This window comes from Macaca fascicularis, chromosome 10 (assembly GCF_037993035.2).
Source record: "Macaca fascicularis isolate 582-1 chromosome 10, T2T-MFA8v1.1".
Classification (NCBI taxonomy): domain Eukaryota; kingdom Metazoa; phylum Chordata; class Mammalia; order Primates; family Cercopithecidae; genus Macaca; species Macaca fascicularis.
The window spans coordinates 87796635-87816149 of record NC_088384.1 but is presented as its reverse complement, the minus strand read 5'-3'; the positions used below and the strand labels follow the sequence as shown (position 1 = coordinate 87816149).

The 19515-nt window shown below is 48.8% G+C and overlaps 1 protein-coding gene across 17 annotated transcripts in view; it reads left to right on the top strand.

Moving 5' to 3' along the window:
• Nucleotides 1–3552: 3552 nt before the first annotated feature.
• The window catches only part of BCL2L1 (BCL2 like 1), a 62188-nt gene continuing 46225 nt past the window's right edge, over nucleotides 3553–19515 (top strand). The window contains exons 1-3 of one of the 17 annotated variants that reach the window (XM_074004987.1): nucleotides 3553–3652; nucleotides 5171–5864; nucleotides 11323–12626. In XM_074004987.1, coding sequence (XP_073861088.1) covers nucleotides 5301–5864; nucleotides 11323–11424 — 666 coding nt within the window. In that variant the 5' untranslated portion in view covers nucleotides 3553–3652; nucleotides 5171–5300 and the 3' untranslated portion in view covers nucleotides 11425–12626. Of the gene's footprint in view, nucleotides 3782–4652; nucleotides 4904–5170; nucleotides 5865–11322; nucleotides 12627–19515 lie in introns of those variants that run through there. The other 16 variants (XM_074004986.1, XM_074004985.1, XM_065522954.2 and 13 more) reach the window with 16 other exon arrangements.

The window sequence follows — 19515 nt, the reverse complement described above, 5'->3', positions numbered from 1 at the left end:
CCTGGCTAATTGTTTTTGTTTGTTTGTTTGTTTTGTTTTGTAGAGAAGAGGTCTCACTATGTTGCCCAGGCTGGTATTGAACTCCTGGCTTGAGCTCAAGCATCTTTCTGCCTCAGACTCCCAAAGTGGTGGGATTACAAGTGTGAGCCACCATGGCCGGTCTGTTTCTGAGATTCTTTTTTTTTTTTTTTTTTGAGACAGATTCTCGTTGTGTCGCCCAGATTGGAGTGTGGTGGCGTGCTCTCGGCTCACTGCAACCTCTGTCTCCTGGGTTCAAGTGATTCTCCTGCCTCAGCCTCCTGAGTAGCTAGGATTACAGGCACCTGCCACCATACCTGGCTAATTTTTGCATTTTTAGTAGAGACGAAGTTTCACCATGTTGGCCAGGCTGGTCTTGAACCCCTGATCTCGTAATCCACCTGCCTTGGCCTCCCAAAGGGGTGGTACTACAGAGGTGAGCCACTGTGCCCGGCCAAAGTTGGCATGCTTTTAAATAGTGTTATATAGTTAAAAATAGGCCGCGCACGGTGGCTCACGCCTGTAATCCCAGCACTTTGGGAGGCCGAGGCGGGCAGATCACGAGGTCAGGAGATTGAGACCATCCTGGCGAATACGGTGAAACCCCATCTCTACTAAAAATACAAAAAAAGAAATAGCCGGGCGTGGTGGTGGGCGCCTGTAGTCCCAGCTTCTCGGGAGGCTGAGGCAGGAGAATGGCGTGAACGTGGGAGGCGGTGGAGCTTGCAGTGAGCTGAGATCATCGCGCCACTGTACTCCAGCCTGGGCGACAGAGTGAGACTCTGTCTCAAAAAAATAAAATAAAATAAAATAATAGCTGGGTGTGGTAGCTCATGCCTGTAATTCCAGCACTTTGAAAGGCCGAGGCGGGCGGATCACAAAGTCAGGAGTTCGAGACCAGCCTGACCAACATGGTGAGGCAGGAGAATCACTTGAACCCAGGAGGCAGAGGTTGCAGTAAGCTGAGATTGTGCCACTGCACTCCAGCCTGGGCGATAGAGCGAGACTCCATATCAAAAAAAAAAAAAAAAAAAAAGAAAAGAAAAAAAGAGGGAGGCTGAGGCCAGAGAATTGCTTCAACCCAGGAGGCAGAGGTTGCAGTGAGCCAAGATCATGCCACTGCACTCCAGCCTGGGCAACAGAGTTAGACTCTGTCTCAAAAAAAAAAAAAAAAAGAAAAAGAGAAAAGAAAAAAAATACAAAGTTATGCGTAGACAATACAGAGAAGTATAAAAAAGAAAACTTACTTTCTTTAGATTTAAATGTAACTTACTTTCTTTAAATTAGAATCCAGTGAAAGATCATTTGAGAGCCACTTTCAAGACTTGCAAAATTCCTTTTCCAAAATACTGTATCCATCTTTCCAAAATATAAATTTCTTCATGTTCTTTCTGGTTTAAAAAAGCTTTGCTGGCTCCTCTGGTGCTATTTGATGTGCTGCTCGCATGGATACACATTTATATTCCATCTCCTCTCTACCACTCCCCTCAGTCATCCCAATTTATTTCCAGGACACCATGGGCTCTCATGCTGGGTTGCCAGGCCTTCGCTCAAGCAATATCTTCTGCTTAAAATATTCCTACATCCTTTCTCTCACAAGCAAAATTCGATTCTTCTTTTGAGGGCCGGTTCAGTAAAGCCCCTATCTGTGGACAGAGTTTATCTGCCCTCTGCTAGGCTCCCAAAGCACACTGAGGCTTCCATAATGATACTTTTCATATTGAAATAATTGTGACACCACAGGTCCAAAAATGTAAATCAGACCAGGTGCGGTCGCTCACACCTGTAATCCCAGCACTTTGGGAGGCCGAGGTGGGTGGATCACAAGGTCAGGAGTTCGAGACCAGCCTGACCAACTGGTGAAACCCTGTCTCTACTAAAAATACAAAAATTAGCCAGGTGTGGTGGCAGGTGCCTGTAATCCCAGCTACTCAGGAGGCTGAGGCAGGAGAATCACTTGAACCCCGGAAGCAGAGGCTGCAGTGAGCTGAGATTGTACCACTGCACTCCAGCTTGGGCGACAGAGCAAGACTCTGTCTCAAAAAATAATAATAATAAATCAGGGCTAAGTGTGGCTAATGCCTGTAATCCCAGCACTTTGGGAGGCTGACACAGACGGATCACTTGAGCCCAGGGGTTTGAGACCAACCTGGGCAACATGGGGAAACTCCATTCTCTACAGAAAATACAAAAATTAGCTGGGCGTGGAAGTGCGAGCCTGTATTCACAACTACTGGGGAGGCTGAGGTGGGAGGATCACCTGGGATGGGGAGGTCAAGGCTGCTGTGAGCTGAGATCACACCATTGCACTGCACACTGAGTGACAGACAGACCCTGTCTCAAAAAAAAAAAAAAAAAAAAAAAAAGGCCAGGCACGGTGGCTCAGGCCTATAATCCCAGCACTTTGGGAGGCTGAGGCAGGCAGATCGCCTGAGGTCAGCAGTTGGAGACCAGCCTGGCCAAAATGGTGAAACCCTGTCTCTACTAAAAATACAAAAATTAGCTGGGCGTGGTGGTGTGCACCTGTAGTCCCAGATACTAGGGAGGCTGAGGCAGGACAATCACTTGAACCTGGGGGGCAGAGTTTACAGTCAGCCAAGATAGCACCACTGCACTCCAGCCTGGGCAACAGAGCAAGACTCTGTCTCAAACAAACCACAACAACAACAACAAATGAGGAAAAAGTTCAACAGAAAGACCACCTGGAAAGGGGGTAAACAATATGAAGAGAATTCACCAATACAAGATCCACCCTCCAAAGAAAGACTAAAAAAATGACAAATTGCTCAACTTCATTCATAATAAAAAAAAGAAATATGAAAGTGCCTTCGGTTTTTACCCATCTAATTGGCAAAGATAAAACATTTGATAACACACTGTGTGGTTCAGGATGTAAGGAAATTGGCCGGGCGCGGTGGCTCACGCCTGTGATTCTCCTGTAAACGATACTCCTGCCTCAGCCTCCCGAGTAGCTGGGATTACAAGCATGCGCCACTAGGCCCAGCTAATTTTTTGTATTTTTAGTAGAGACGGGGTTTCACCATGTTGGGCAGGCTGGTTTTGAATTCCTGACCTCAGGTAATCCGCCCGCCTCGGCCTCCCAAAGTGCTGGGATTACAGGCGTGAGTCACCACGCCCGGCCTGTCCTATGGACTTTACAATTAATAACTTTTTAAATCATCACAATAGCTCAACGAGAGAGGTTGGTACTATTACCCATTTTACAATTGAGGACATTGAAGCGCAGAGCAGTTGAGAAACTTGCCTAACTGGCAGAGTTAGAATCCAGACAAAGTGCTTAACCACAAGGCGATGCTTCTTCTATATATAAACTGACGGACGGATGAAATAGGCTGATTGACTGATGACTGACTGACTGACTGAATTAATGAATACATGGAAATGTGATTATAAATGTTGATTTTTTGCGCCTTCCGATTCCCCGGATCTACCGCGAGGGGGCGATCTCTCCCCGGTCCTGATGCCAGTCACTCAAGGCGCGCACTCCCTTTGCGTCTCGGGCTCGCGCGCGTTGCCGCAGCACCGGAAGTGACTGAGCTTGCAAGTTCCCCCGTCTCTTCAGGGGAAACTGAGGCCGGCTTGTTCGGGAGAGACGGCGCGAGCAGTCAGCCAGGTAGGCCGGCAGCCAGGTAGGCCGGCCCGGGTCCGCGGCGCGGAACTCGGCCGCGAAGAGCTCTCGCGTCTGGAAGCTACCGGGCCGATGAAGGGGGATGTGGCCCCCCACGGCTCGCGGGGCTCACAGGTGAGAGCGCCGCCTCCCCTGTGCCTGACAGCCGCTGCGCCCAATAGGAGCCTTCGCCGTCCCGCTTCCGTGCCGGCTAGGCTCGCTGATTGGCGGCGCTGGGGAGGACCGCCGGGGGCGAGGCCCCTCCTCCTAGAAAGGTCTAGGGGGCGCCCCCGGGGGAGGGCGGTTGCTTAGCAACGGGGCGGTGGCTCGGCGGGTACCGGGCCTAGTGAGCGCGAGAAGCCGCGAGGCCGCAACCGGCCCACCCTGGGCTCCGGAGAGGTGCAGCCCCCGGCCCCGGAGCCCTCCCGGGGGCGCCAGGAAGCCACTTTGGGCCTGTCCCCAGGAAAACGTGGTCTCAGCTGTGGGGCCGTCGAGCAGGCCTCGACCCCTCTTCCTGACCTGAGGAGAGGCCCAGCGCCTCACCCTCACCCAGTCTTTGTGCAGGGCGCCGGCGGCCATTGTGTCCGGGCGGGGAATGGAGGACCCGGCAATTCCCCACCGCCACGTTCAGGGCCTTTGGGGAATTCAAAGAAAACCAGCGGCATTTGTGGGGGGTCTCCGGCCTTCAACCTCCCAGACAGGCCTGGGGGTGGCCTTCCCAAAGTCAGATCGCAGATCCGAGGCAGTTTCCCCCTCCCTGCGTCCCTCACCGAAACCTTGAACCCCATTGAGAAGTCCCTTCAGGGTTTCGGACGCCTCCACCTCACCCTGGGCTGGTACTTAAATAGAAAAAAGAAAGGAAAAAAAAAAACCAACTAAATCCATACCAGCCACCTCCGGGAGAGTTCTCCTGGCTCCCAGTAGGAGGCGGAGAGCCAAGGGGCGTGCAAGAGCGAGGGGGCTGGGCTCCCGGGTGGCAGGAGGCCGCGGCTGCGGAGCGGCCGCCCTCGATCCGGGCGATGGAGGAGGAAGCAAGCGAGGGGGCTGGTTCCTGAGCTTCGCAATTCCTGTGTCGCCTTCTGGGCTCCCAGCCTGCCAGGTCGCATGATCCCTCCGGCCGGAGCTGGGTTTTTTGCCAGCCGCCGCGAGGCCGGCTGAGTTACCGGCATCCCCGCAGCCACCTCCTCTCCCGACCTGTGATACAAAAGATCTTCCGGGGGCTGCACCTGCCTGCCTTTGCCTAAGGCGGATTTGAATGTAGGTGGTGCGGGGGAGAGGGAGTGAGGGGGGGACTGCCCAAGGGGTGACTTTCCGAGGAAGGCATTTCGGAGAAGAGGGGGGTAGAAAAGGCTGGTGGGAGATTCAGAGTCCACTGGTGCTTTCGATTTGACTTAATTGAAGTATCTTGGAACCTAGATCCAGACCTTCGTAAGACCCACAAAGAAACCAGTTCTGGTACCTGGAGGGGGAATGGGATGTTTAGGGTAAGTGGCATGCATATTAATTTTTTTTTTTTTCCTAAAGCTCTTTCTCTCCCTTCAGAATCTTATCTTGGCTTTGGATCTTAGAAGAGAATCACTAACCAGAGACCAGACTCAGTGAGTGAGCAGGTGTTTTGGACAATGGACTGGTTGAGCCCATCCCTATTATAAAAATGTCTCAGAGCAACCGGGAGCTGGTGGTTGACTTTCTCTCCTACAAGCTTTCCCAGAAAGGATACAGCTGGAGTCAATTTAGTGATGTGGAAGAGAACAGGACTGAGGCCCCAGAAGGGACTGAATCGGAGATGGAGACCCCCAGTGCCATCAATGGCAACCCATCCTGGCACCTGGTGGACAGCCCCGCGGTGAATGGAGCCACTGGCCACAGCAGCAGTTTGGATGCCCGGGAGGTGATCCCCATGGCAGCAGTAAAGCAAGCGCTGAGGGAGGCAGGCGACGAGTTTGAACTGCGGTACCGGCGGGCGTTCAGTGACCTGACATCCCAGCTCCACATCACCCCAGGGACAGCATATCAGAGCTTTGAACAGGTAGTGAATGAACTCTTCCGGGATGGGGTAAACTGGGGTCGCATTGTGGCCTTTTTCTCCTTCGGCGGGGCACTGTGCGTGGAAAGCGTAGACAAGGAGATGCAGGTATTGGTGAGTCGGATCGCAGCTTGGATGGCCACTTACCTGAATGACCACCTAGAGCCTTGGATCCAGGAGAACGGCGGCTGGGTAAGAACCAAGCCCCTTGTGTGTCCCTTTTCTTTGGCCTCTGGTCAGAGATCCCCAACTGCCCTTCTTCTGTATCTCTCTGTTAGGTTGGGTGATTGTTGGAGACATTGATAGTTGAGGAAACCTGATCTCATTTCACGACAAGAGGTTAACTCCCTGGAAATATAAATGACCCGGTGCTTCAGAGATCAGGCATCTTTTACCCTGGTCACCCCCATGACTCCACTATTCCATACTTGTGTTCCAGTTTCTTAGCAAAGAAAACTATAGCCTATGTGTTCATTAAGTCCCAAACCTGTGAGGGTAGGAAGTTAGTTTGGTGTTTCCCTTACCGTATACAATGGTTCACACACAAAAGGGTGATGAGTATCAGTGACCCACAGACCTCTCCATCTGTTCCCCCTAGGGGTCTCAGTCCTATCCTGGGCTTCTCTTCTCCAAATCAAGTTCCCTTGGCCGGGCGCGGTGGCTCAAGCTTGTAATCCCAGCACTTTGGGAGGCCGAGACGGGTGGATCACGAGGTCAGGAGATCGAGACCATCCTGGCTAACACGGTGAAACCTCGTCTCTACTAAAAAAAATACAAAAAATTAGCCGGGCGAGGTGGCGGGCGCCTGTAGTCCCAGCTACTTGGGAGGCTGAGGCAGGAGAATGGCGTAAACCCAGGAGGCGGAGCTTGCAGTGAGCTGAGATCCGGCCACTACGCTCCAGCCTGGGGGACAGAGCGAGACTCCGTCTCAAAAAAAAAAAAAAAAAAAAAAAGTTCCCTTTATTTCAAAGTTTCCGTGTAAGGCACTCTTCTCTCAGACTAGGGCATGGCCACAGGCAGGAGTTCCCACTGGGTTGAATGGCTGAGAATTGTCAGATTTTGGGGCAGTGTAGGCTGTGCAGATTGTGTTTGCACTGCGCCCCCTAAGTTCATTTCCCCCAAAGTGTGTGACTTTCTGCATGGTTACCTTGTTTGTGGAGCACTTGCTGTGTCACACATTAAGCCCGGGGACTTTGCACCTCGTTGCCTGGGGTCGGTTGGGGAGCTCCAGCTGCTCTGCCTGTTACTTTCCGGCCAGAGCCCTGGGGCCTCTTCACCAAGCACTGTTTGCTGGCAAAGCAAGAACCCAGTCTTTGGGGCTCTGTGGGACATTGAGATTTAGTAACAGACTTCAGATGCAGGTATAAGTCCCTGTCTTAAAACTCTGTCATGTATCTAGCTCCGTCATATAGCTGTGTGACTTTGGACAGGCTGGGTTACTTTCTCAAGGCTTAGTTTCTTCCACTAAAAATGTGGCAAGCTCTCCTTGACTTACAGAGTATTGTAAATCTTGGCAATAATGTGAGCACAGTGACCAACACCAGCAAATTCCCTTTCCAGGGAGGGAGAGTTCTCCTGCTCATCACTGAGCCAGGATGAGGTGGTGGTGAAAGCTTCTTCACCAGTGGTCACTGTGGGCCAGTTTTGCTCTTCAGTGAACTCAGTCCTGGTTTCTTGCTTATTTCCTTACCTAGGGGAGGTGCAAGGTTTATGAGAGGTATTCTATCCCTTCAGAATATGCAGAAAAGCAACAAGCTGTAGAAAATAAGTCATCCATTGAAGGAGCTGAGGTGGAAGGGGACATGCACCATGGACTCAGGAATGTCAAGAATGCACTGTCTATAGGCTGGGCCTAGGGCGTGGCAGGCACTTTACTTTACCACTGAGCAAGAGACCAGAATTTGCCCTGGAACCCCACCCCCTCATTTCCCATTTCTTTGCAACTTCAACTCTTCTGTGCCACCTCTTCTAAAAGGCAAGGGGGTCAAGTCAATAGAGGTCAGATAACTGGGGTGGGGTCAGGGGAGGTAAAGGTGGTGGGTTCTCTTGAGCTAAGGCTGACTAGACTTGAAAGCCATTCTGTAAATGAACTCCCTGGGGGGATAAATGATTAAATAGTTCCTGTTGGTTTGTGCAGTGACCTCTCCTGTTCCCTCCTGCTTTGAATTCTCTTTTGGGGCAAATATTTGTTCAGTTGATTACAGGAGGGACAGGATTCCAGTACTGCAGACACACCCTCTGAGGCATCTCCAAGTGGGGATTGAGGCCACTTGCCCACTTTGCCTGACTATTGTCTTTGGCCAGTGGTCCTAATACCAGGTGGGTTGTTGCCAGCTATAAACAAAAGGCAGTCTGGGAGAGGTGCCTGGTCTGCTAGCCAGCCTCTGCAGAGGGCTACCCCTACCAGAGAATTGCCAGCTGCCCAGTGGTGCATATGAAAGAGGTCTTAGACACAGCAGCCTGGGCAAGTTTATTAGATCTCCATTGGATTGAAATTCCATCTTCCATCTCTTTGCTTAAGAATTGTCAGAGCCCGTTGGACAACATACCACATGTCACTTCCTCTTGGTGAACAGAGGGGATGTGTGTGGAAGAGCTAGTTATGTCAAAACCATTTCTGAGCATGCATCCTCTCCCTGAGGCCAGGGAGTAAAGAACATTTGACTCAGGATCCTTTGAGCCTGGGTAGAAGGTACCCGCCTTCCTCTCAGGTACTGTCCTGTTCCAAGCTGCACCACCTGGCTACTGTGGTGGCATCGGGTAATTATCCTGGAGGCTGCAGCTGGGAGATCCTTGGGGGTAGGAGTTATGGGCTGTTCTACTCAGGGCTGTGTTCTAAATTTAGCATCCCTACAGGAAAGGGGAAGGAAATTAGTCTTTATTGAGTACCTGTTAAGTACTAGGCACTGTGTTAGGTCCTCTATTTATGCAACCAGTTATTTCTTGAGCATCTACTGTGAAGCTGGCAGTGTTCTAGGTGCCGGCCATAAGCCACACATGGTACCTTCCTTCATGGAAATGGCATGCTGTTTCATATATTCTACAGTAACCTTCCAAGGTAGGCGAGTTTATTCCCAGTGAAGCTCTTTGTGGCTAAGTGACTGACCCCAGGTATTCCTCAGCCGGTTAAGTGTCTGAATGAGAATTTACACTGAGGTTGGCATAACTCTAAAGCCTAAACACTTTTCATCCTATCAAGTTGTCCAGGGAGTAATAAAGTGACCCAGACAGGCTGACCCAGAAAGCCAGAGATGCTATTGGGCCAAGCAAACCATGCCTGTCAAGGTGCTCACTCTGGACTGATAACTGGCTTTGTTCAGGTAGTTATGGGAAGGATAGTTGGCAGTAGCAGGTTCCCAGAGGTGTGTTGGTAGCCTCAGATTCTGGCACTGCTAAAACTCAGACATGGCAGGTTTCAAGTGGGCATCAGGGTTTTGCCCCAGAGTGAGCTGCTTATTAATTTTTTCATTGCTTTTTTTTTGAGACGGAGTCTGGCTCTGTCGCCAGGCTGGAGTGCAGTGGCGCCATCTTGGCTGACTGCAATCTCCGCCTCCCAGGTTCAAGCGATTCCCCTGTATCAGCCTCCCCAGTAGCTGGCACTACACGCACGTGCCATCATGCCTGGCTTATTTTTTGTATTTTAGTAGAGATGGGGTTTCACCATGTTGGCCAGGCTGGTCTCGAACTCCTGACCTCAGGTGATCTGCCTGCCTTGGCCTCTCAAAGTGCTGGGATTACAGGCTTGAGCCGCCGCGCCAGGCCAATTTTTTCTTTTTCTTTTCTTTTTTCTTATTTTTTTGAGACGGAGTTTCACTCTTGTTGCCTAGGCTGGAGTGCAGTGGCGCAATCTTGGCTCACTGCAGCTTCCGCCTCCCCGATTCAAGCAATTCTCCTGCCTCAGCCTCCCAAGTAGCTGGGATTACAGGCGTGCGCCACCACACCTGGCTAATTTTGTATTTTTAGTAGAGACGGGGGTTTCTCCATGTTGGTCAAGCTGGTCTCAAACTCCTGACCTCAGGTAATCCGCCTGCCTCAGCCTCCCAAAGTGCCAGGATTACAGGCATGAACCACCTTGCTTGGCTCCGGCCAATTTTTTCATTGTTAAAACCCTCTCAGGCCCTGCCAATAGATGACAGCTGTGTGCGTGTGGGGAGAAGGTGGCCTGGCCCAGGTATCTCCACTTAGTGGTGGAGTGATGCTTCAGGGACTGAAAGTATAGACCCTTAGCCAGATTATTGCCTGCCTGGAGTCACCTGATGAAATGCTGAACCTGTTCGGCTTTCTTGTCCTCCGCCTGTAAAATGGAATAATGATAGCCAGCTTCCATAGCTTGACTCTAGTAAAGGATCTAGCACAAAAGCCCTTCCCCTGCCATAATTGTAGGGTGGAAACCCTTTAATGAATGGGCAGCTTCCCTCAGAGAACTGACTCTTTCCCCTAGAGTTTCTCCTTAAGAAACAAAGTCCCTGTGATACTCACCTGGAATGTTGTATACATGACCTTCCCCGAAGGGACACAAGTGTTTGTGGTGCTTTCCAATGGGAATGTGGGAAGGGACCCAGGTGGGCCTGGCCACTTTGGGATTGCTGTTCCTGAAGAAATCCTTTAGCCTGATAGAAACGTCATTGTTGGGAGCAATGAACAGTGTAGCGGGGCAGAAAACATAACTTGGCCTTTTTTAAGCTGTATGGCTCAGTAGTCTGAGTTTCTGTAGATCTCTTATTGCCTAATCTGCCTTCTTCAGATGGATGTATGCTTAGTTGAAGCACCTCAGCCCTTTGCAGATAGTGGCAGTTCTGCGGTTTTCTTGGGGAAACCCCATTAGAAACCCCAAATGTGGAAATTTTTAGTAATCTCATTCGGGTCCCAAAATGAAGTAGAAGTGTCTCAGGGGCTCCCCCTTGAAACACCTACTTCTTCTGAGTGTACATTTGAGGTTGCTCTTAAAATTCCGTTACCATCACAGGGTTTTCCAGACTTCCTAGGAATAATTTCCCCAGTAGCCCCACAGAGCCCTTTAGCTTCTGTCGAAAATTACCCGGGTATTTTTTCAGGGGGCTCCAATGGAACCTGGAGAGTTTTCTTGACTTTTGTATGGGTGTCCCCAGATTTGTTTGGGCTGCGTGAAGCAGCAGTTGTTATCTTTGTCCCTTCCCTCAGCAGATATCTGTCCTGAGGCCAGTGGGCTTGAGAGTCCTCCTCTGTGCCCGACCTCCCTGATTTTGCCAGTGCCCTCAACCTTCCATCATGGGGCTTTCTTTAAGCAACTGTGGTTTTGCCTGAGTTTAATGTGGATAGACATAGGGGTAATTCCCAGTGTACTGCTTTTCTACAGAAGCATAGTCTCCTACTGCCTTAATTAAGCAGGGGCCCTGTCCCCATCCCAACCTCCAACCTAATTACACAGAGTCCTCCCTAAGGACTCCCTCTTTTTTCTTTGAAGGAGTCACTCTGCTCCTGGATCTTCTTCTCTTCAGCCCCTCTATCTAGCAGTCTGTCTTCCTTGTTCCCAGTTGGCCGACCTGAGTCAGACAATCTCACTGGGTCTTTTTGTTTAGCCTGGGAAGAGAAGACCTAGGAGAATATGATCAGCTTCACATATCTGAAGGAAGAAGGACTGAGTCTTTTTTATTTTTATTTTTTGAGACAGAGTCTTGCCGTGTCGCCCAGGCTGAAGTTTAGTGGCGCAATCTCAGCTCACTACAAGCTCCGCCTCCCGGGTTCACGCCATTCTCCTGCCTCAGCCTCCTGAGTAGCTGGGACTACAGGCACCCGCCACCGCGCCTGGCTAATTTTTTTGTTGTTGTTGTTGTTTGTTTGTTTGTTTTAGTAGAGACAGGGTTTCACTGTGTTAGCCAGATGATCTGGATCTCCTGACCTCCTGATCCGCCCGCCTTGGCCTCCCAAATTGCTGGAATTACAGGCGTGAACCGCCGTGCCCAGCCCCAGGACTGAGTCCTTTTTTTATTGGTGTGGTACCTGGCAAAACTTGGATAAATGAAAAGAAGTTAACAGTTGGTAGAGCTTAAATTATGTGCAGAGAAGACATTTCTAACAGATTTACTCTCTCCTATATTTAGGAGCTCCTCAGGGTGGAGGCCACATCTTGGTTGGCCATGCTTGTTTCCTCAGCTCTGAGCAGAGGCCTTGGGCATAGCAGATATCGAATGAAAGAGAAACCCAGTAAATTTCTGAAAAAACAGACCGTTATCAAGCCAGAGTAACAATCATGGGAGTGGCTATTTACCTAATAATTCATTCATTGAGTCAAACAATGTTTACTGAGCTCCTACTGTGTACCAGGCAGTCTTAAGATACTGGGAGTATGGCAGTAAACAAAAGTAAACAAAACTAAGTTTCTGTCCTCATGGAGCTCACATTCCAATGAGGAGTGATAAGCAATAAATATATAATTACATGTTTATATCAGATGATTGTACATGCTATGAAGAAAATAAAGCAGGTTGGGACATACGGCATGTCTAGCAAGGGAGGGTGGGGCTGTAGTTTTAAAAGAGTGATCAAAGAAGGTGTAAGGGAGAAAAAATGGCTTTCCTCTACCCTTCTAGGTCCTTTGGCTGGGCTGAGAATTAAATTAACATAGATTAGCTGGAGGAAAAAAAAATTTAATTACATAGGTATACACGGGAGTCCTACAAAATATGAGGCTCAAAGAAGGGTCAGATAATTGAAGCTTATATAGCTACAGGAAAGAATGTGGGGCTTGGGACTTCTGCCATAACCCAAGTTATGGCAGGGTAAGGGAAAGAGTTGGTAGTGGTGTGGTCCCAGCTACGGTTGAGGGGGTATACTGAACTGGGAGGATCACTTGAGCCTGGGAGGCGGAGGTTGCAGTGAGCCGAGATCACGCCACTGCACTCCAGCCTGGGTGACAGAGCAAGACCCTGTCTCAAAAAATAAATAAATAAATAAAAAGTCTATCTGGTAATAAAATTTGTCTGGAGCAATCCTCTTCCTAATACAGATACTTTTACTAGTGTAGATTTCCTTTTTAGATGTGAATTTCTTTTACAAAAGGACAGCTTTTCGGAGCTACTCTTATGTCTGCAGTTTCTCAGAATAACCAGCTCAAAATATGCCGAAGAAATGTATTTTTGGGGTGGCATATTCTGTTTTCTTTTTTTTTTTTCTTTTTGAGACGGAGTCTCGCTCTGTCGCCCAAGCTGGAGTGCAGTGGCGCGATCCTGGCTCACTGCAAGCTCCACCTCCTGGGTTCACGCCATTCTCCTGCCTCAGCCTCCCGAGTAGCTGGAACTACAGGCGCCCGCCACCGCGCCCGGCTCATTTTTTGTATTTTTAGTAGAGACGGGGTTTCACCATGGTCTCGATCTCCTGACCTTGTGATCCACCCGCCTCGGCCTCCCAAAGTGCTGGGATTACAGGCGTGAGCCACCGCGCCCGGCGCATATTCTGTTTTCCTACAGTCATATTTTGGGATAGTATGTCCTGAGTCCCAACAAAAGTATTACCTAAAGGTGATATTTGAGCCAAGAGCTGAATGAGGTAAGGCGGTGGATGATGTAGGTACCCTACAGCAAAGGGTGTTTAAAGCAGAGGGAATGGACTCAGGAGGGAGCATGCTTGACATTTTCAAGGATGAACAAGAAGGTCAATGTGGCTGGAGAAGAAACAGCAAAGGGGAAAAGGGTAGAAGGTGGGGAGGAAATGGTTGAGGAGAGGGTGGAGAGGCAGGTGGGGGCCAGATCGCGTAGAACAATACAGACCATGATGAGGATTTGGCTTTGGTGGAATGAGAGGCCAAAAGATTTGGAGTGGGGGTGATATGGTCTGTATTCTTAAGGGTGGCAACAGGGAGCCCAGTGAAGAGGCTGGTGCAATTGCCAGGTGAAAAAGAATGGTGGCTTGGACCTAGAGATGGAGGTGCAGCGAGAGGGGTACTGGAGAATAAGACCAGGCTTGCACATGGTATATTGATGGGTCCAGCCACCCTGGAAACCATATTTTTCAACTACTTGGAGGTCCTAGAAGTTAAGTAAGCTAGATGTTCTTGGGGAATAGTTCTCTCCAAATGTGATATCCTGATTAATGGTCCTCTTCCACTCCAACAGTATTTCTGTCTGAGTAAATGCAATTTGTCTGAGTTCAGTTCCCAACTCATCCATGTCTACCTATGCAAGCTTCTTTTACCTCTCTGATTCTTGGGACAAATAATAATACCTGCCTCACAGATGGTGATGGTAAAGACACAGTGAGGTGTATCTGAGATGCATAGAGCCTGGAGCCATGTTGGTATCATTATTCTTATTATCTTTACCACAGAACACATGTCAGAGACCCATTCACGGAATCTTGAGCATCCACTCTCCTTTTTCTAAACACCATAGTGACCCATGGGCACATCTCAGAGCAGGCCCTTCTAGCGTTTCTGTTGTAGTGGGAGCTCCATAGTGTTTGTGTGCAATGGTGGTATGAGCACTGGTCGTAGACAGTATAGGAATGCTGGTTCTCTCTATCCTTAGACCTTGTGGCAGATTCCACCATTATGGCATATTTCACATTAGTTATATTTTAAAATGTCTCTCTCCTGTTGACAGGTATGTCAGCACCTTAACTAAACCCAGTGTCAAGGCAGGCTAGTTTATCGCTGAGCCCACAATAGTGATACCCTATATTTATAACACCTTACAGCTTCCAAAGCACTTTCAGATCAACCTTGCCTTTTTTATCCTTATAACCACCCAGAGAGTTGAGCAGGAAGGATGCCATCTCCGTTTCAAAGGAGAGAAATCAGGTGAGAAAGATGAATTGACTCGCCCAAGGTTACATCAGGAGGAAGAGGCAGTTTTTGGACTTTCAAATTGGAAGTTGACTACTAGCTTGCTGTTTGACCTTGGGCAAGTCTTTTAACTTGTAAATGGCTGTAATAATGGCACCTTTTTCTGAAGATTCCGTGAATTAATTCATGCCTTAGGGCTTTCATGTCATCCTAGGGCTCTTCACTCACTTCATCTGGCTTCTTTTTTATTACATATTGATTTTTGAAATTGTGTTTTTGTATGAAGAAACTACCTTTGGGACCATGTGCTATTTTGTTTCATCCCTGATGAGACTCTCGGGCCAAGCTTGAGCCTTACAGCAAACTCTGAGCCACACAGCTTTTTGGGCAGCCTCCAGTGCTCCCCTCGGAACTGGAGGTTTTTCTCCAGCTCTTCAGGAAATGCCATTGCGATGACTTCCATGGACTGCTTCCTGTCCCAGCCCTGTCGGCAAGAGTGTGGAAACTGGAAAGCAATGTCCCTAGAGATCCGCCCCCTGAAAACTACTTTTTTTGGACATGTCCCTACCTTTCCTCTTGTCAATTACTTTCTTTGCTCCCTACCCTTTCCTCCTTCACCCGGCTTCTCCCTCCAGCTGTGATCATCCCTTCAAGATTTAGAAAATGCCTTTCTACTTGGTTCTGCCAGGCCATTTCCCCCTACCCTAGGCTAGGCTGTGAGGGAGGTCGGTTAGAATTCCTGGGTTCTCGGTCTCCTTGGCTCCATCACCCATTAGCAGTTTCAGTCCTGGACTTCTCCTGGAGATGTTTTAAACCTGTTGCTTGCAGTGCCCTGTGTCATCCATTAACCCTGAGTTCCCATAGGAGTTTCCACCCCACCCCTGCATAGGATGGGATTCTTAAGATATATCTCGAGGTTTGGCACATATAAATCCTGCCTCTTGGAAATTGATGATAGAGGGTGGAGTGAAACAGAGCCTGCCTTCCCCTCCCCCAGTCACCTTTGAGGAGGAAGCTAGAAGGTTGAAAACCTTGTTGGACAATCATCTGAGGAATGGGAGCTGGCCTGGGAGGGGATTGGAACGCACTCAACTATGCCTCAGATCCTTTGTTCCTCTCTTGAAAGGGAAACATTCCCCTCCCTCCTCCCTGGCCACACACACACATACACACGTGCCTTTGTTCCCTCGAGTCAGGCAGGGATAGGAACACAGTGTCCCTTCCAAGGAGCCTGACTCGCTTCCCTAGGGACTGGTCTGGTCAGTGGGACTGGGATATTTGCTTAGGAACCCCCAGCCTCATGTCCTTTCCATAGAGTCTCGGAGGCTAAGAACTTGCCTACAAACAGCTGAGACTTCTCTGTAATTATTTCGTGGGATACCCATGTCCCAGGATAAACAGTTCCTCCCTCTTATTCCAGTTGGTGATTAATATTATTGTTAACATTACTATTAATAGTATCTAACACTTATTGAGTGCTTACTTTATGCCAGCCATTGTTCAAAGTGCTTTATATGTATTAATAGATTTCATTCTCACAGTAGCACTCTGAAGTGGGTTCTATTATCTCTGTTTCACATGTGAGGAAACTGAGGTACAGAGAGGTTAAGCAACTTATGCAAAGTAGCAGAGTTAGTAAGTGGCAAAGCCTGGGAGGGTAGCTTTCAACCTCCCCCTTTTAAACACTCCACTGTGTTCCCTCATCCAGTTCACTATTGTCTAGATGACTGCTGGCATTCATCCAGTGCTCACTATGTGACAGCCTTTACTGACACCATCTCCGTTACTATCCCAACAACCTTATCATTATAGGACACTGAGATTTGGGAGGGCTTATAGTTAGCCAGAGGCAGAGTCAGGATTTGAAACCAGGTCTCTCTTACTCTAAAGCCTGTCCCTTTTATCTGCAATCCTTACAAATCTTGCAAAGTAGGTGTTGTGACCTTCATTTTATGGTTGAGAAAATTGAGGCTCGGAGAAAAGTGATGTGCCCAGAGCTTCAGAGGCTAGTACCAAGAAGAGCTGGGATTCACACTCTATTGCCTTAGTAGTCTGTATTGTCATGATTTTTCTTTTTATGTGCTTGATAATACTTTTAATTTACCAAACTCCTTTTATAAGTTATTTCCCAGTGAAGTAGGTGAGGTGGGTATGTTCAGCACTGTTTCTTTTTTGTTGTTGTTGTTGTTGTTGTTGTTGAGACAGAGTCTCCCTGTGTCGCCCAGACTGGAGTGCAGTGGCCGGATCTCAGCTCACTGCAAGCTCCGCCTCCCGGGTTCACACCATTCTCCTGCCTCAGCCTCCCGAGTAGCTGGGACTACAGGCGTCCGCCACCTCGCCCGGCTAGTTTTTGTATTTTTTAGTAGAGACGGGGTTTCACCGTGTTAGCCAGGATGGTCTCGATCTCCTGACCTTGTGATCCGCCCGTCTCGGCCTCCCAAAGTGCTGGGATTACAGGCTTGAGCCACCGCGCCCGGCCATTCAGCACTGTTTCTAGAGAGGAAACTAAGATAAGGGGTCTTGTCCCACAGTAAATAGCAGCATCAGGCTTAGAATTCATGTTCTGGCTTTTAACACAGTATTATTGATACTGTCTGCCTCTCCTAAAGCTGGATATGTGGCTTGGAGCTGTCCTTGGAGTTTCATTTCTTTTGTTAAATCAGCAAATACTGACAAATGCTTTGTAATGTGCTAAATGCTAGCGATACTGTGGTTATTGCGGTAACTGGAACTGAGTCCCATCCCTCAATGGTCTGTTCCCATACTCCACACCTTGGGTCTTGCTGGTGGTGGTCGTCTGCCATCTGAATCAGTCTACATGCGCCATCCATCCTTCTCCTCAGCTCCCAGACACACCAGGCAAGATTCATTATAGTTGATATGTATTAATCACCTTCAACACATACACAGACAAAACTCTGGCCTCACATTTGAGACAGCTTGACTCCTTGCTGGTGGCATAACACAAAGCAAATCAGCTTCAAATTCTCATCCATAAGCCTGAAAAAATAATGCCAAGCCACCAGAGTAAGTGAGGCATGAATGAGAAAGTGAAATGTAAGTGTGTTTTTTGGTAATAATAACAGGTACTATGTGTTGAGTAGTTACTTGCTCTGTGCCAGGTGCTGTGTTTATGCCCTTGATATAATCGTCTTACTTGGTTCTCACAAATGCTCTCCTGTGAAGATGGAGAATCTAGGGTTCAGAGAGGCTCCCTAATGTGTCCACAGTAACAGATCTTATAAGAGGCAGAGCTGGGTCTTACACTCAGATGTGTCTGATGCAAAAGCCTATAAGCGTCATTGGTTCTTGCAAGCCCAGACTGGCTTATTTTACCCTGACTACCTGGCTCAGGGCCTGCGGTTGGGTGGGGACTTGGCCAGGGCCTGCTCAATGAACATGAAGGGTTGTTATTATTAGATACAGGTTAAGCTACAAAAAAAGTTTCTGCCCCTAAGGAAGCAAACTCATTTGAAGCAGTAGAAATAGACCCCAAACACTTGGTGAATGGCTTGAGGCAAACTGTGCCAAACCTGTGGAGTAAACTCCAAAAGCAGAAGAGGTTGAGTCCACCTGACTGCATTGCTGGGCCCTGGGCCTCTGCCAAATGGGCCCACTTCCACCATCAACTACTCAGTTGATTACTGGGCCCAGAGGCCTCTACCCTCAGCCTATATCACCAATCTGCACCCTTTCCCTAGCCAACTGCATTGCCAATCCAGACTCTCTTCTGCACCAACAGTGGAAAGGGTTAGGAAGGAGAGAGGTCACTGGCAGCTTGAATAATCATAGCTTTCTCAGCACCAAGCTTTGTACAGTTCCCACTGAGGCCTCAGTTTCCTCGTCTGTAAAATGGGGATAATACTAATCTCTTAATGAAGATGATAGTAATCTCTTCCTTATAGGCTTGCTGTTTTTCCTCTGCCTGTATCACTCATCCTATAGATCTGATCAGGGCTCTCTCTTTATCATTGAGGTATCAACTCAGGTATCACCTCCCTAGAGGCCACCATGTTTACACATTTACCATCTGTTTCCTGTAGTAAAACATAAGCTCTCAGAGTACAGGGGCTTTATCCTGTCTTCTTCATCCCCAGCATCTAGCAGAGTGCTTGGTACATAGGAGGCATTCAGCAAATATTTGTTGAATGAGTAAGTGGCTGTGTAGACCACCTCACACAGTGTCTGACATACTCAGTCAATGTTAGGCATTGCCATGTCTTAGGAAGATGTGGACCATGATGGGTTTAAATAGATGAAAAGAATGTAACAAGAGCAGGCTATGGTTGGGCATGGTGGCTCACACCTGTAACCTCAGCACTTTGGGAAACTGAGGCAGGTAGATCACTTGAGATCAGGAGTTCAAGCCTAGCCCGGCCAATATGACAAAACCTTGTCTCTTCTTTTTTTCTTTTTTCTTTTTTTTTTTTTTTTTTTTTTTGAGACGGAGTCTTGCTCTTGCTCAGTCGCCCAGTCTGGAGGGCAGTGGCACAATCTCGGCTCACTGCAAGCTCTGCCTCCCGGTTTCACACCATTCTCCTGCCTCAGCCTCCCAAGTAGCTGGGACTACAGGTGCCCGCCACCACACCCGGCTAATTTTTTTTGTATTTTTAGTAGAGATGGGGTTTCACTGTGTTAGCTAGGATGGTCTCGATCTCTTGACCTCGTGATCCACCCACCTCGGCCTCCCAAAGTGCTGAGATTACAGGTGTGGGCCACCGCGCCCGCCTCATGTCTTCTAAAAATACAAAAATTAGCAGGGCGTGGTGGCCGGCGCCCATAATCCCAGCTACTTGGGAGGCTGAGGCAGGAGAATCACTTGAGGCTGGGAGGTGGAGGTTGCAGTGAGCCGAGCTCATGCTATTGCACTCCAGCTTGGGCGACAGAGGGAGACTGCCACACACACACACACAAACAAACACAAAAGATCAGGCTAGTCACGCGCGCGCACACACACACACAGACGAGCAGGCCAGATGGGTAAGAACCACCCAGACAGAACACCCAGGGTGGAGTATGTATGAAGCATTTGGGAGATGATGAGGAGGCAGACTGGCTAGAGCCGAAGACAGTCTGTGTCAGCAA